Genomic DNA, 16,047 nt, shown 5'->3' with positions numbered 1-16,047 from the left:
CCAATAAACATTTTTAAGTTTGTTTTTTGTTTCAAGTTATGGAAAGAATCAAAACTATTTTGAATTAGGAAGTAAATGTAAATGTCTTTGTCTGTAATTATAGACGGGACATTTGATTCCCAGCAGAGCCATCACCAGGAGCACCACCTTATCATATAGCTCCTAACTTAGTGCTGAGGTCAGCCTGTTGAAAGTAAGCTGAGTGAGTCTTTTCTCCTCGTGGATGTGCTCATCTCCTCTGAGGGGTCCTAGTTCTGAGACAGGTGGTGATAAGTTTCTTACCAGAGGTGCTCCTAGTGAGGGTGTCCTTGCAGACTGCACCGCTGAAAGATGGGATGGTGACATGCACACCCTTGATGAGACAGATGACGGTGTAAGAAAAGGGGATCTTGCCGGGATCTTTTAAGAGCTCCCGTGAATGGAAATCAAACCAAAGAAAGTAAAGGCCTGTTCAAAGAGCAGACCTAAAACAAAAATTAGTCCAGAGATGCAGGGTGTTAGAGGTCACAATATTTTGTGGGAAACTAATTGGCATTGTTTAATATCCTTGGGGACTAGTTGGGTGTGATGGGTCATGTCTATAATCCCAGCACTTTGGGAGACCGAGACAGGCAGATCATGAGGTCAAGAGATTGAGACCACCCTGGCCAACATGGTAAAACCCCGTCTCTACTAAAAATACAAAAATTAGCCAGGCTTGGTGGCGGGCCCCTGTAGTCCCAGCTACTTGGGAGGCCGAGGCAAGGGAATTGCTGGACCGCAGGAGGCGGAAGTTGTAGTGAGCAGAGATCACGCCACTGCACTCCAGCCTGGCAGCAGAGCGAGACTCCACCTCAAAAATATATATATTAATCCTTGGGGATTAGTAGAGAATTTGTGGAAGACAAAGGAATGTGGCTGCTCTCCAGAGCTGCATCCAGCCTCCTGAAAACGATTTCTTCTAGCCGTTTGGAGACCACACATAGAACACTGTCTCCATCTGTTAGCATCTGCAGCTTAGCATAGTTTAAGATTGCCTCACACCATGAGAGTCTGTGATTTTCAGATGTTGTGTACTTGAAAGGAAATAACCTTACTTTCTTCTTTTCAAAATTGTGTTTTAATGCATTGTAATCTAACACCATCTCTGTTCTATGGCACTGTCTTGTCAGAATGAGTTTTGCATATATCAGTGGCTGGTCACTCCTAGGGAGACTTCCTCTTTGATCTATTCTTTTCAACATGCTGCGGCTGGACTCACATATCTCTGCTGCCATCTTCTGGAAAGCTACATACCAAAGAGAAAAACATTTCATCTACTCCCAAAGAAGTACAAATGTGTGCTTCATGCCTTTCATGTTTCCCTTAGTAAGGGGTGCTACGATGGTATTTCATTCTCTCCTATTCTTTTAACACAGAATTTCAGAGCTGTGGAAGAAAAATAAACGGCACATAATAAAATACTTTCATAATAGATGCAGCCGTGGTAGAAAACAGGCACAAAGAAATCTTGGCTTTCCTATAGAGATCATTCAACTTTAAGGATCAAAACCTTATCTGAAGGGTCATTGCTCGTAGGTACCAACTGGCTCTCAACCTGACTGATCAGCAGCCATTGGAATATTCTGATTGCATTGGAAGCTGTTCATCTGGTTCCTTTTCGTGCTTCCAAAAAGAATGTATACATACAGCCCCTTTTGAATGTGACCATTATGGAAATATGGGAAATCAAACTCAAACGTCAATCAAATGACTACTCCGCTGATGTGATATTGAATGATCGACATGATGGGCCATTCACCTAGCTTTCTGGTAGTACAGAGCATGTAAGGGGGCTGACAGTGACGTACGTCAGCACGTATACCAGCAAAGAAAGGCCTCATCCCTTTCTAGAGAGCAGTCCTATGAGGAGTTTACCAGCGTGGCATTGCTGGGGAGGTTTCAGTTTCACCCGAAATTCACATCCGTCATTATCATCAGTATACCGGGAACTGCTTTAATTAACAAGGCACTTACTACTCTCTTACTATCCTATAGATTCTTGCCACATGTAAAACATCATGGCCCGTTAGAGAAAACCATTTGTTGTGTTTGCTGTGTACCAGAAACCGTGTTAAATATTCATTGCCTTATTATTTCTTCTTTGTAGATACAAAAAAGCTAACGCAAAGAGATACTAGAATCACACAGATAATAAATGATCCAGGAGGCCTCAGACTCCAGGTCTGTGTACTTCAAACGGTTCACTTCTAAACACTAATCTACATCTGGTATTTAAAAATATAAAGATCTAGTACATGATTTCACAGATTACAATATGCTATTTCTTTATATGTTGCTTAGGGCCAAGATTTTACTCACCCTAAAAGTAAATACACAGCACATATTAGTTGCAAGGCAAAAATATGACTTTAATGTTAAGAATACTTTAGCTGTTACTCAATAGGAAAAAACAATAGACTAATTGAATTTAGCCTTTGTTAAATATATATTTTTTTTAATTCTACCTCCTTTTAGGCATTTAGAATAAGCTGATGACTAGAGTTAAGTAAGAATTGTGGCACTGGCCGGGCACAGTGGCTCATGCCTGTAAGCCCAGACTTTGGGAGGCCAAAGCAGGTGGATCATGAGGTCAGGAGTTCAAGACAAGCCTGGCCAATATGCTAAAACCCCATCTCTACTAAAAATACAAAAATTAGCTGGGCATGGTGGTGTATATCTGTAATCCCAGCTACTTGGGAGGCTGAGACAGGAGAATTGCTTGAACCCAGGAGGCGGAGGTTGCAGTGAGCCGAGATCCCACCACTGCACTCCAGCCTGGGTGACAGAGCAAGACTCCATCTCAAAAAAAAAAAAAAAAAAAAAAGGAAGTGTGGCACCAAGCTCTGAAGCTTGAAAACATATCAGAAGAGAATGTGACCATGTTCATTGTCAGATAAGAGGAACCCACCACACTATTGGAAGTGGTGAACTTACTCCTGATGTTGAATTCTGAGAGGAATTTGCCATATGGCTACCTCCAATTAAAACATATATATATATATATATGGTCTGAACTATAATTTTGCAAATAACAAGGAAAGTTTAGTTGTTTTCACATCACTTCTTTTGCAAAAAACTGGGAATAAAGTGACCTTTGTTAAATTTTTTCTATAGGAGCTTTATCAGGCAGAACTTCACCAGAGAGACCAGACCAGCAGGGTGTGTATATCAAATATACATACACATACACACACGTATGCATATGTATGTGTATATCCCTACAGATAGACATGCAGGCACACACACATTTTATCTATAAGTGTGTATATACACATATATATGGAGAGATTTACTGGAAGGAAGTGGCTTACATGGTTTTGGGGCTGGGTAGACATCTCCTAAATCCACAGGGTGGCCATCAGGAAGAACAGACTGGAACTCTTGGGCACAGCTTGATGCTACTGTCCACAGGTGAAATCTCTTCTTCCTCGGGAAAGCCTCAGTTGTGCTCTTAAGGCCATTCCACTGACTGAATAAGCCCCCTTCTGGTTATCCAGGATAATCTCTCTTACTTAAAATCAATTTGTGGGGATTCAGTCAGGGTGGTGGCATAAATATTAAAGGAAAAATATTAGAGAAAGTTATAGAATATATCCTTAAACCCCTTTGGAAGGCCTAAAGGTTTTTTTCTGTAGTTCTTGGCTGAAGGCAGCCTTGTCCTCTTAAATAAATTAGAGTAGAAACAAAAGAATGTAGGGGGTTTACCTAACTAACTTGTTTACTCATTAACCTTTGCTCATTCCAAATGGCTCTCTTGAGGGGAGATTGACTGAGGATATTACCCATTAATAGTGTTTGCTGTAGGCATCAGAACCTGGCCTTTAATCTTCAACCTCTAGTAGTGTTGACTCAAGCCTTTGTCAATTAAACTTTACTGAATAAATGCAAGTCTCACTAGGTAGTGAAGGCCAGCAGCTGCTATCTCTTTACAGCACTCTCCAGGGAGACTGTAAGCAGCCACAGATCATCAGCTGAACTAGAAAAGCATAATATCTGTGTGTCACTGTACTTTATTCATCAGTCACTGAGTCAAAGTCTGGAGGACAGACCCCCAAAAGTGGTGACCCTGACCCCAAAAGTGGTGACCCTGACAGTGGCACCCAAATGTAAGGTGACCCTGACATCAACGGATTATAGATCCTAATCACATCTACAAGATACCTTCACAGAAACATCTAGATTCGTGTCTGCTTGAGTAACTGAGGCCCGTAGCCTAGCCAAGTCGATACATAAAACTCTCTTCACAGGAACTATGATAATACAGTCCATGTATTTGCCTTCTAACCAAATCTATAAAGGAATAGAGTTTAGAAAGCCAATTAAATAAGTAGGTATTACTTTTGTAATTGTTTAAAGACATTTTAAAATTCTCAAAAAAGGCCAGGCATAGAGGCTCATGCCTGTAATACCAACACTTTGGGAGGCCAAGGCAGGTGGATCACCTGAGGTCAGGAGTTCAAGACCAGCCTGACCAACATGGTGAAACCCTGTCTTTAAAAAAAATAAAAATTAAATTTAAAATTCTCAAAAGAAAAAAAAAACCTCCACAGAAACGTACAGAAATGGGTGGTATTTGTTAGAGCCACCACAAGAGAAGATAACCCTGAAAACGTATACTGTATAAATAATACTCTATGTTCCTGGCACACTAACTTCCATTTGGTTAATGCTTCCTCATAAGGTTTGGAGAGGTATTATGCATCTTCAGGGAGCCTCAGCAAATGTGAGTCCATTTTTAAGTAATAGCAAATCCCTGGGTAAACTTCAGCCTTCTACATGGCTGGTTAAATAAAGATTCATGTGCCCCAGATATGAGACATGCAGGTCAGCAGAATGGATGTGAATATGTTGGTGGAGCTAGGTCGGCTTTCTTCCCCTTTCTCTAGACACAGCTCTGCCATGGGAAGTGTCTGCAAACTGGCCCAAACACTGTCTCAGGAAGGAGTTTTGTGTCTGCCTAACCCAGGCTTCTGTTCACCATGCCCTTAGCAGCTCAGTTCATTTTTCATGGCATTTCTAGGCCAAAAGAAATGCCTAACAGTTGTGGTTATGAAAGATTTAGGGCCATATAGCATAATAAGAATTAATGTCTTAGCAACTGAATAGTTATCTGAAATGATAATTCACATAAATGGAAAGAAACAGTGAGCTTTAATTTATTCTTAAATAATCGAATCTTTGTTCCAAATGGATGTTAATGTGGTACTTGTTTTCCATTCTGGTAACTTCCAAAAACCCAGCTTGGCAAAGATAGAAGAATGTCACCAAAATGAAAGTGGCATGATCTACATGAACACTGGGAACTGCCTTGAGTTAATAAATCACATTGTGTTCATCAGCCAGGCTGTGTTTTACTGAAAATCCTGGAATATCCCAGGGCACCCCTGTGAGGTTGTAATGGCACTGCAGGGCACTCTGGTGTGTAACATAAGAACTGCAGGAGGCTGAGGCAGGAGAATTGCCTGAACCCAGGAGGCGGAGGTTGCGGTGAGCCGAGATTGCGCCATTGCACTCCAGCCTGGGTAACAAGAGCGAAACTCCGTCTCAAAAAAAAGAACTGAAGGTTGAGAGTCTCAAGTTCTGGATAATGTGATTGAAAACTCAAACATTTCCAAGATCAAATCAGACCTTCTAGACATTTTCCCCATTGCATATGAGACAGATTCATGTTACTTAATTGGGAAGGACCACTGCATGATATATCTAAATTTAAGTTAATACTCTGAATAGAAGCAAATTAGCCAGTGTATTCTGTGAAGTCATCACCAGAATTTCCCTGCAACATTTGCTTGCCTTTTGCCATGCTGAAGTGGGGAGGCTTTCATTTGACACAATCTTCCCTTTCTGTTACTTCTCAGTAGTCCATTCTTTGTAGTACTGGTGTGAAAGGGAATTTAATGTCTTTGTGTCAGGAAAGGCCTATTTATTCTGACAAACTGATCAACCTCCAGGGTGTTCCTCTACCATGAAACTGATTTTATATCTCATCCACTAGCTAATAAGATGTGAAGGGTTTTCCCTGTCACGCCAACAGATCAGATTTGCTTCTCTAGAAAGCAGTAGGCTGAGACCCCATTGCCACTTCTCCATGACTGGGCCTTCCGTCCACATTTTTCCAACAAAGCATGTAAGAGCAGAGGAATGAGTGTGAAGCAGAGCCAAGTATTAACAGATAACAGTTTTTAAAAATAGGAGAAAATCCTAGAACCCAACTCACTATTCAGTGAATTCACTTTTAGTTCGAAGAAAATAAAACGTCAGAAACTGAAGCCTGGTAATGTTGGTGAAGGACATTCTGATGCACGCATGCTCTCCCACCAACCTTTAAATAAAGTTTACATTTCACTAAATTTGAGTTCGGTCTCTCTGCTATGAGAAGAAATAAGAATAACATATGCTAAAAGTGATGGCTTGAAGATCTATTGTGGCATACTTCTGAAGAGGTTATTTCCTTATAAAATGCTTTTCCTTTTTGTGTCTGATGTTCTAAGATTAAAATACTTTTCAGATGAGTTTTTAAAACAAGAAATTGGACATAGGGAAGGAGAAAAGTCTGTTCACATGGTGAAGACAACATGAAGGAAAAATGGTGTTGGATAGGCTATTCTTTGAGGCAAAGAGGAATTATGCTGTATTTTGGGGTGAGTTGGTTTTATATCCTATTTGTTTTTATTTTTGTTTTTTAATTCAAATCAGGCCTGTCTTAAGCAAAACTAGGCTAAATTCCTGACTTAGGCTATAAAATAGTAGTCCGAGAACTTTTACTTCTCTGAAAGTGGTTTGAATCTTCCAGACATCACTTTCAGCATATTATATTCTTATTTATTACTGTATCAGATATTTATTGCTGTGTAAAAACTGCCCTTAACTTTAATGGTTTCGAATAACAGCAGTCTACTTGGAGTATGACCCAGTCACATAGCTGGCAAGTTGGTGCTGGCTGTCTACTAAAAGCTCAGACAGGGCCGTTGTTGTGGCTGAGGCCGTGGTTCTCCACGTGGGCACCTCTTGGGCTGTTGGGCTTCCTTATCATATGGCAGCTGGGATTCAAGAGCAAGTATCCCAACAGGAAATGGAAGTCTCTGGTTACTTGAGGCCTGGCCTAGAAAGTGGTATGCCATCACTTCCACCATATCCTAATAGTCAAGTACTCAACACAAGTAGCTGTCAGCAGAAGAGACATAAAGCCCACCTCTCAAGGGAAAGAGGATACTGTCAATTTGCCTCTGTGCCCCAAGACCACCACCATCATCTACACACCATACTTGTGGACAGCACCTCTCTTCTCTGCTGAAATGCCTTCTCTCAATACAGTTTCTGCTGTGGGAGATGTTGCCCACTGCCTATTAAAGAAATGAGCATTGAAAGAAACCAGTTCTCTGGTGAGGAAACTTCTTCCTCAGCAATGGAGTAGGGGCAAAATAGTCCCTGGCTGGTGCCATCTCCTTAAAGTTTAGAACACATCATCTGCTGTGGTTGCAGCCACTCAGCATGTGCTATCTCACTACCTCTGCCAGGGGTCATATGAGATAGCTATCATTGTTATCCTGGCATTTTCAGGGGGAAACCAAGGCACAGAAACCAAGGCAGTTTTCCCAAGGTGTTTCAGGTGGCAGGGGATGGGATGATGACTCCAATCCAGTGTGTTCCACTGCTGACCCACCCCTCAGCCATGACAGCCACTTCAGAGCATGGCTGGTGACAATGAGAATGGAATGTGCTTTCTGGAGGGGTCCATGGATTGCAGACAGACAGCCCTGAACAAGCCTAGCTGGCATTCACTCTTCCAGCTTTCTTCTTTGTAAGATGGTGGGTAGAGATCCTGCCATCTTGGGAGAGATCCAAGATGGCAGACCACTAGCAGCTCAGGCCTGTAGCTCCCAGTGAAAGTGCAGAGAATGAGAGGACGCCACACTTTCAGACGAATTTTTGTTGCTCAAGGACCAGGAAATTCCCAGTGGAGGAGCCCCACGGGTCACCAGTGCAACTCTTGCAGCCGGCGCTGCAGTTTTGCCGGTGCCCCAGCACATCGGTTCTTGGTGCAGAGTAAATGGGACTGGTTCCCCTTTTGGCGGACGTTTGGAGTTGATTGAAGAAGGGATTCAGGAGGGAAGCCAGACAGGAGACTCCTGGACAGAAAAGTACCAAGAATCTTGATGCCGCTGTTTTAGCCAGTGCAGTGGGTTGTTCAGATTTCGGCCCTGGGAATTAACAAGTTGGACGTCCCCTCAGAGACCTAATTTGAAAGTTGGTAATTACAAAGATGACAGGTGGATAAATTTACAACGATGGGAAGAAATCAGCGTAAAAAGGCTGAGAATGCTCAAAATCAGAATGCCTCTCCCTCTACAGAGGATCACAGTTCCTCATCAACAGGGGAACAAGGCCTGATGGAGAACGAGTGCATCCCATTAACAGAATCAGGCTTTAGAAGGTGGATAATAAGAAACTTCTGTGAGTTAAAAGAACATGTTCTAGCCCAATGTAAAGAAGCTAAGAACTTTGAAAAAAGATTTGACGAAATCCTAACGAGAATAGACAATTTAGAGAGGAATATAAGTGAATTAATGGAACTGAAGAATACTATACGAGAACTCCGAGAAGTATGCACAGGTTTTAACACTCGAATTGATCAAGCAGAGGAAAGGATATCAGAGGTCGAAGACCAACTTAATGAAATGAAACGAGAAGAAAAGATTAGAGAAGAAAAAGTAAAAAGGAATAAGCAAAGTCTCCAAGAAATATGGGACTATGTGAAAAGACCTAATTTATGTTTGATAGGTGTACCTGAATGCGATGGAGAGAATGAATCCAAGCTGGAAAATATTCTTCAGGATATTATTCAGGAAAATTTTCCTAAACTAGCAAAGCAGGATACTATTCAACCCCAAGTAATACAGAGAACACCACAAAGATATTCCTCAAGAAGAGCAACCCCAAGGCACATAATCGTTAGATTCACCAGGGTTGAAATAAAGGAGAAAATTCTAAGGGCAGCTAGAGAGAAAGGTCAGGTTACCCATAAAGGGAAGCCTATCAGACTTAACAGCAGATCTCTCAGCAGAAACCCTACAAGCCAGAAGAGAGTGGGGGTTAATATTCAATATCCTCAAAGCAAAGAATTTTCAACCTAGAATCTCTAAGCTTTATAAATGAAGGAAAAATAAAATTTTTCATGAACAAGCAAGCACTCAGAGATTTCATCACCACCAGGCCTGCTTTACAAGAGCTTCTGAAAGAAGCACTACACACAGAAAGGAACAACCAGTATCAGTCATCTCAAAAACTTACCAAAAGATAAAGAGTATCTCCACAATGAAGTATTTATATCAACTAATGGGCAAAATAGCCAGCATTAAATGACAATATTAAACTCAGAAATCTCAATATTAATCCTGAATTTAAATGGATTAAATGTCCCAATCAAAGACACAGACACGCAAACTGAATAAAAAGTCAAAACCCATCGGCACTCTGTATCCAGATCCATCTCATAAGCAAGGACACACAAAGACTCAAAACAAAAGGTTGGAGGAAGACTCACCAATCAAATGGAGAGGAAAGAAAAACAAAAAAAAACACAGGAGTTGTAACTTTCGTCTCTGACAAAATAGACTACAATAGTAACCAAGACTAAAAGAAACAAAGAAGGCCATTACATAACGATAAAAAGATAATGCAACAATAGGAGTCAATGATCATAAATATATATGTACCCAATATAGGGGCACCCAGATATATAAGACAAGTTTTCAATGACTTATAAAGAGACTTGGACTCCCACACTAATAGCGGGAGACTTTGACACCACATTGTTAATATTCGATGGATCAACAAGATAGAAAATTAACAGAGACATTTATGATTTGAACTCAGACCTGGAACAAGTAAACTCAGTGAATATTTATAGAATTCTTCACCCCAGGTCCACAGAACATACATTTTTTTTAGTATCACATTACACCTATTTTGAAATTTGGCTGTTTGTTATTTTCTTTCCTTATTCCTTCCTGTCTCCGCTGTTAATCACAATCATCAGCATAAAAGAGGTTTTTAATACCTATTTCTAGATTGCATTCCAGCCTGGGCAATAGAGCAAGACTCTTGTTCTCTCTCCTCCTTTTCTCCTTCTCTTTCTTTCAAAAAAAAAAGATGGCAGGAAGAGGGCATTTCTCCCTTGGGCATCTTCAGTCCCATGGTGAATGCTGGTCATCATCTCTCAGTCCGTGTCTCTGTCCTAATTGCCTCTTCTTGTAAGGACACCAGTCAGATTGAATAAAGCCTCACCTAACAACCTCAGCTTCCGTGATCACTTTAAAGTCCCTATCTCCAAATACAGTCACTTTCTGAGGTTCCCGCTTCAACCTATCAATTATGAGAGGGCACAATTCAGCCCATAGCCACCCATTTCTTTTTCTGTAATACGCTTTCAATATTAAAGTAAGTCCACTGACATGGGCATATAAATCTTCTATGTATGCAAACAAACATTGAATGTGAACATCTTGAATTAAGTTTGTTTCCTTATATTCTAATACCAATTAAGCTTTGCTGTGGGTATTTATTTGCGTTTCTGTGTGTATTAGTCTGTTCTCACACTGCTATAAGGACATACCTGAGACTGGGTGATTTATAAAGGCAAGAGGTTTAATTGACTCATAGTTCTGTAGGGCTGAGGAGGCCTCAGGAAACTCACAATCATGATAGAAGGGGAAACAAACACATCCTTCTTCACATGGTAGCAGGAAGAAGAATGAGAGCTGAGCAAAGTGGGGAGCCCATTATAAAACCATCAGATCTCTTGAGAACTCACTCACTATCACGAGAATAACGAGAGGGAAACCATCCCCATGATTTCGTTACCTCCCACTGGGTCTTTCCCATAATGGGGATTGTGGGAACTAGAATTCAAGATGAGATTTGGGTGGGGATGCAGCCAAACCATATCACTGTGTCCTCTACCAGAGTGGAAACATCTTGAAGGAAGGACTGTGACTCGTCATCTCTGTAGCCCTGCTGTGGTGCTTGGAACACTCTTCAGTGAAGAGTGAACAATCACATCAAAATATCACTTGATTTCTTTTTGCAAAAATAGCAGTTTGATGTAGAAACCTTTGCACAAGCCAGAGGAATGAATATAATGTGTTTGGAAAAAGGAAAATGTGTTATGTCCAAATGCAACGTCATGTCCCTAATTAACGGATATGTGTTCTTTCGCAGTTTGCCTTCTGCCGGGAGTGTAAAGAAGCATATCATGAAGGGGAGTGCAGTGCCCTATCTGAAGCCTCAGGAACAATTCCTCAGGTACAGAATGCCCTACTCATTTCCTCCAAGCAGGACTACTGGCACGGTGGGGGACTGGGGGACTGGAGCTGTTTCCTGGAGGTCACGGAGAGTTCCATTCTGAAAAAGCAAGAAGCAGACTGGTAGCTGACTGGTAGCCATGTGAATGGGGACCCTGGCTTCTCCCAGAATGACTCCCCTCCTCGGGGCACAGCGTAGACTTCCCCGTGGCCATGTGGGACGTGTCCAAGATAGCTTTTCCCTGGGCAGACATGGAACAGGCACGAGGCATGTGAGCATTTTCAAGGGAGTCCTTAGAGGGGAAATAAAACAATTTAACAGTCTCTAAATCAGAGAAATCAATACTAACTCCACTTCAATTGTTTTAATGCCCTAATTTAGACTCTGGTGAAAATGCCTCCACGAGTGTCTTGTCCAGAAGTATTACATGATGTAAGGATATCACTGTCTTTCAGCAGCGTCATACCCTGTGCCAACTGGCGTTTCAGTCCTCATTAGGTAAAGAATGTGCTGACAGAGCCTCACTCTGTAAGGCGCTGTCTCAGTCTTAGGAAAATGCACACTCATTTTCTTTTATTTATGAATTATGATCAACCAAGCCTTCAGGGAAAAAGAGTTAAAAGCGTCATCACGGTGGATGAATTTTCTCGTTATTTTTCTCTCATTGTAGATGTTAACAAGCGTTTAAGCACCAAATCTTTGCAAACAAATGCTTTAGTCATTTTTCTGATAGGAACCTAATAAACAGACACAGAAATCCCAAAACATTTTAATTTTACAGCAGAGAATGTTAAAGATCTCGATGCTCTAAAATCAGAGCATGAATAAGTGTATCCCAATACGGCATTCTGCAGATGAGTTTATCCAATATTAGCTAAATAAATAGCACTGGTGAATTTGGGTCTTCTCATCTGCTCCTAAATTGCCGGACATGAGGATATGAGCGGATTTGGGACTGAGTCCCCATTTCCATAGCCCAGGCAGCAAATGCTCTTTCTGTTGATTTTATTTTAGCTCAGGGACATTCAAACGCGAGCTCACCAGGTACTGACAGCGGAAGCAGTAATGGCCCAGAGATCCCTGCCTCAGGATCGCTGTAACGGAGGCAGGTACGCCTGAGGCTCTGGGAAATGGAGTTAGTCTAGCAATTTACATCCATATGCTCTGAGACTGCAAACATGGACAGAGGCTTCCACGAAGTGATACTCTGGCATCTACGGTATTTATTTGGAAACAGTAGCTGTAAGGGGAAGAAGAGCATTGCGTAACCTAAAGCCATCCAGGCACCTGACCCTCCCTCTCTAGTCCCATTCATTCTTCAATCAAGAGGAACCACCCAACCTTGGTGTTAAAGATTGAAGTAGACTAAATTAAATGTTTCTCAATTATTAAAACCTTAATACTGGATTCAGAAAACTAGGAAAAAGAAAGTTAGAGATGACCTAAAGCATAGATGTCCAATATCAAGGGAACTGTGTCTGCAAACAATGTCAATTAGCAGACACTAAATGCAGCGTTTGGGTGGCTCAAGCAGCTGCCAGACTCTCTCGAAAAATGCATTGAAACATATATTTCCCTTCAGAGGCTCACAGGGGAGCCATGGGGGGACACTTACTGGAAAATGAATATCGTAATTATGGTAATATGCTAAGCCAAAGTTTAGCAACTCTATAGCACTATATAAAACGCTTCCAGGCTTCCCTGGAAAAGTCATGGAAGGTGGGTCAGAGTTTGTCAGGACAGCCGGACGGGGTGGTAAAGGACATTCCAGCAGAGGGCGCCACACGGACAAAGTTGCAGAGGCCAGAATCTCTGCAACCAGACCGTGTCCCTCTGCGTCCCTGTGTTTCCAGGCCCAAGACGACATCTGCTGCATAGACATTTAATACATGGTTTGTTGAGTGATGGTAGCATCTATAAAGAAACTTCATTTTTTTAAACAGGATCTCACTATGTTGCCCCGGCTGGAGTGCAGTGGTGTGATCTTGGCTCACTGCAAACCCTTTATCCTTGGCTCAAGCAACTCTCTCACCTCAGCCTCCTAAGTAGCTGGAACTGCAGGCACCAGTCACCCACACCAGGCTGCTTTTTGTATTTTTTGTAGAGACAGGGTTTCAGCATGTTGCCCAGGCTGGTCTTGAACTCCTGAGCTCAAGCAAGCCTCCCAAAGTGCCAGGATGACAGGTATGAGCCACTGCTCCTGGTGAGACATTATTTCATTCATTCAACAAATCCGTGGTTCTAGGCCCTCAGGACAAAGAGCAAGACAACGTCCCTGCTCCCCTGGAGCTTCTCTTCATTCAATGCCGCAGAGGTTTCACAAGCAACTGGTATGATAGGAATTCTGAGGAGGTATAGTTACTCCACGCCAGGGTCATCCCAGAAAGAACTCAGGACGAAGAGGCCCAGCAGCTGGACCCGCAGGATACGAGGTCCTTCCTGCTTCTAGCTCCCAGTCACAGGCCCAGCCTCCAATCCTCTTATTTGAAAACAAAGCAAACCAACCAGACAAACTAAAAAGATGTCTGCTGGCCGGGCATGGTGACTCACGCCTGTAATCCCAGAACTTTGGGAGGCTGAGGCAGGTGGATCATGAGATCAGGAGTTCGAGACCAGCTGGCCAACATGGTGAAATCCTGTCTCTACTAAAAATACAAAAAATTAGCTGGGCATGGTGGCGCGTGCCTGTAATCCCAGCTACTCAGGAGGCTGAGGCAGGAGAATTGCCTGAGCCCGGGAGGCGGAGGTTGCGGTGAGCCGAGATCGCGCCATTGCACTCCAGCCTGGGTAACAAGAGCGAAACTCCGTCTCAAAAAAAAAAACAAACAAAAACAAAACAAAACAAAAAATACAAAATTAGCTGGGCGTGGTGGCACGCACCTGTAGTTCCAGCTACTCAGGAGGCTGAGGCAGGAGAATCGCTTGAACCCGGGAGGTGAAGGTTGCAGTGAGCTGAGATCGCACCACTGCACTCCAGCCTGGGCAACAGAGTGAGGCTCCATCTCAAAAAAATATACAACAAAACAAACAAAGATGTCTGCTGGTTAGCAGTGGCCAGAGAACAGAAAGCAACTAACGGGGACTTTGCTGCCAGGTTTTCTACATCTCTGATTCGATCAGGGTCCCTCAAGTGAGAGAAGCTGACCCAGATGGGCACAGGAGGAGATGTTAATGGAAGGGATGACCTGCAGAGGCGGGCGGGGGCACAGGGCGAGAGCCTCAGACAAAGCATCAGTGGGGAGTCATGGCCACCCCAGGCCTGCAGAGGGAGGGGGAGGAAATGAGTTCCTTAAGCCCATGAGCTGTAGCCGTGAAGGGGCCTTGTGACAGGAGGTGTCATCATGGGGTGTCCAGCATTGCCCAGATATATTCCCACCATGGGAAGGGAGTGAGCAGGGACATGCTGCCTCCTGCCTCCTACCATCCGATCTCTTGCTAATATTTCCCATGGGTCACACCCCACCAAAGCCACCCACAAGGGATCCTAGGGGCACAGTCCCTGAGAGCTAGCCTTCCAGATGCAAAGCAGAGAGGGGAAAAATACAGAAGAACCAGCACCTTCTCTGTGAGCAAATTTACCAACCTTCCTAAGTTTCCTTATTTCAACCGTAGCTGCTCTTGGACACGGGAAGGCACAAACCAAACAAGCTATTTCCTCAAATTTCACGACCCAATTCAATTCTATCATAGAATGAAGGGTTTTTATTTTAATACAGAGGGCTTACTTTCTGTTCCCTACATTTCTCTCAGACAGCATGGTCTCCAGGAGGATGACCTCTGCTGTTTCACTGACCTGAAATCTGAAAAGATGACACTCTCCACATCTCACAATGAAAACCTAATTGCAGCCCCCCTGGGAACTGAAGGCTTTAGATGTGTTCTCCTGTCTGAATTTTGCTAATACTAACTAACCGCCCTCATCAGCCCTCTTCACACTTTCCTTCCAGTTCCACTCAGTTGCAGGGGTCTTGGCTTTGAGCCATTTGTGATTCCTTCCGCTGTTCTTCCCGTTAGCGTTGATGGTTTCCGTTCTTCAGGTCACATTCTCCAGCCAGGCAAGCCCATTGCTCTTGGGTCCCAATCAGCTTTTCCTATCAGTTAGACTGTTTGACCTATAACTTAACGCATTTCTTGATTAATGTGATATTTTTTTAAAAAAAGCAATCTCAAAAATTGCCTTTAAATTGGTTTTAGGATATTGAACACGGTTTAAGTTGAAACAGCTGGGAGTTTGGGAAAGCACTGACAGAAGATCAATCCATCACTGACTAATGAGAGTCCAATCCCATTTGCTTTCCCTCGGTTTTCCCTGCCTGTTCTCCTCCCCGTGTTCCAGTTCCTTCCGCGTAGTCCCCCTGGGGACTTTCTAATAACTAAACACTTGCTCTTGCAAACCACATAAATTGATTCATTCTCCCAGTGGTTCTAAGTAGTTATGTTGCTCTCCCTACTCAACAGGAGGGCAGACTGAGACTTCCAGACTTTTAGTGCTGCTATCCGAAGCCACCGAGGAGATCCATGTCAGTGATCTAAGTAGTTGGGAACAGCAGCTGCTCTCTCCAATATATGTACCGTGTTGAGGGGAATGTGCCCACGCCTGCCTTCCAGCCATGACTCCTGCTCTACCTTTTAGGCCCAGATCATATGTTACCTCCTCTAGAAGCCCTCCGCCCTCCCCACTACTCTACATCCTGTAAGCTATCAGACAACATTCATCCCATT

General features: G+C 42.9%; 1 protein-coding gene across 7 annotated transcripts in view; it reads left to right on the top strand.

Annotated features, from left to right (window-relative positions):
• The window catches only part of PRKN (parkin RBR E3 ubiquitin protein ligase), a 1,467,397-nt gene that overhangs the window by 1,413,784 nt on the left and 37,566 nt on the right, over positions 1-16,047 (top strand). For all 7 annotated transcript variants that reach the window (XM_008995347.6, XM_035297759.3, XM_078370429.1 and 4 more), the window contains one exon: positions 11,242-11,325. In XM_008995347.6, the coding sequence (XP_008993595.3) occupies positions 11,242-11,325 (84 nt within the window). The remainder of the gene's footprint in view (positions 1-11,241; positions 11,326-16,047) is intronic.

The sequence above is a fragment of the Callithrix jacchus genome, chromosome 4 (assembly GCF_049354715.1).
Source record: "Callithrix jacchus isolate 240 chromosome 4, calJac240_pri, whole genome shotgun sequence".
In the NCBI taxonomy this organism is placed as follows: Eukaryota; Metazoa; Chordata; class Mammalia; order Primates; family Cebidae; genus Callithrix; species Callithrix jacchus.
This window is presented reverse-complemented; position numbering and strand designations above follow the sequence as displayed.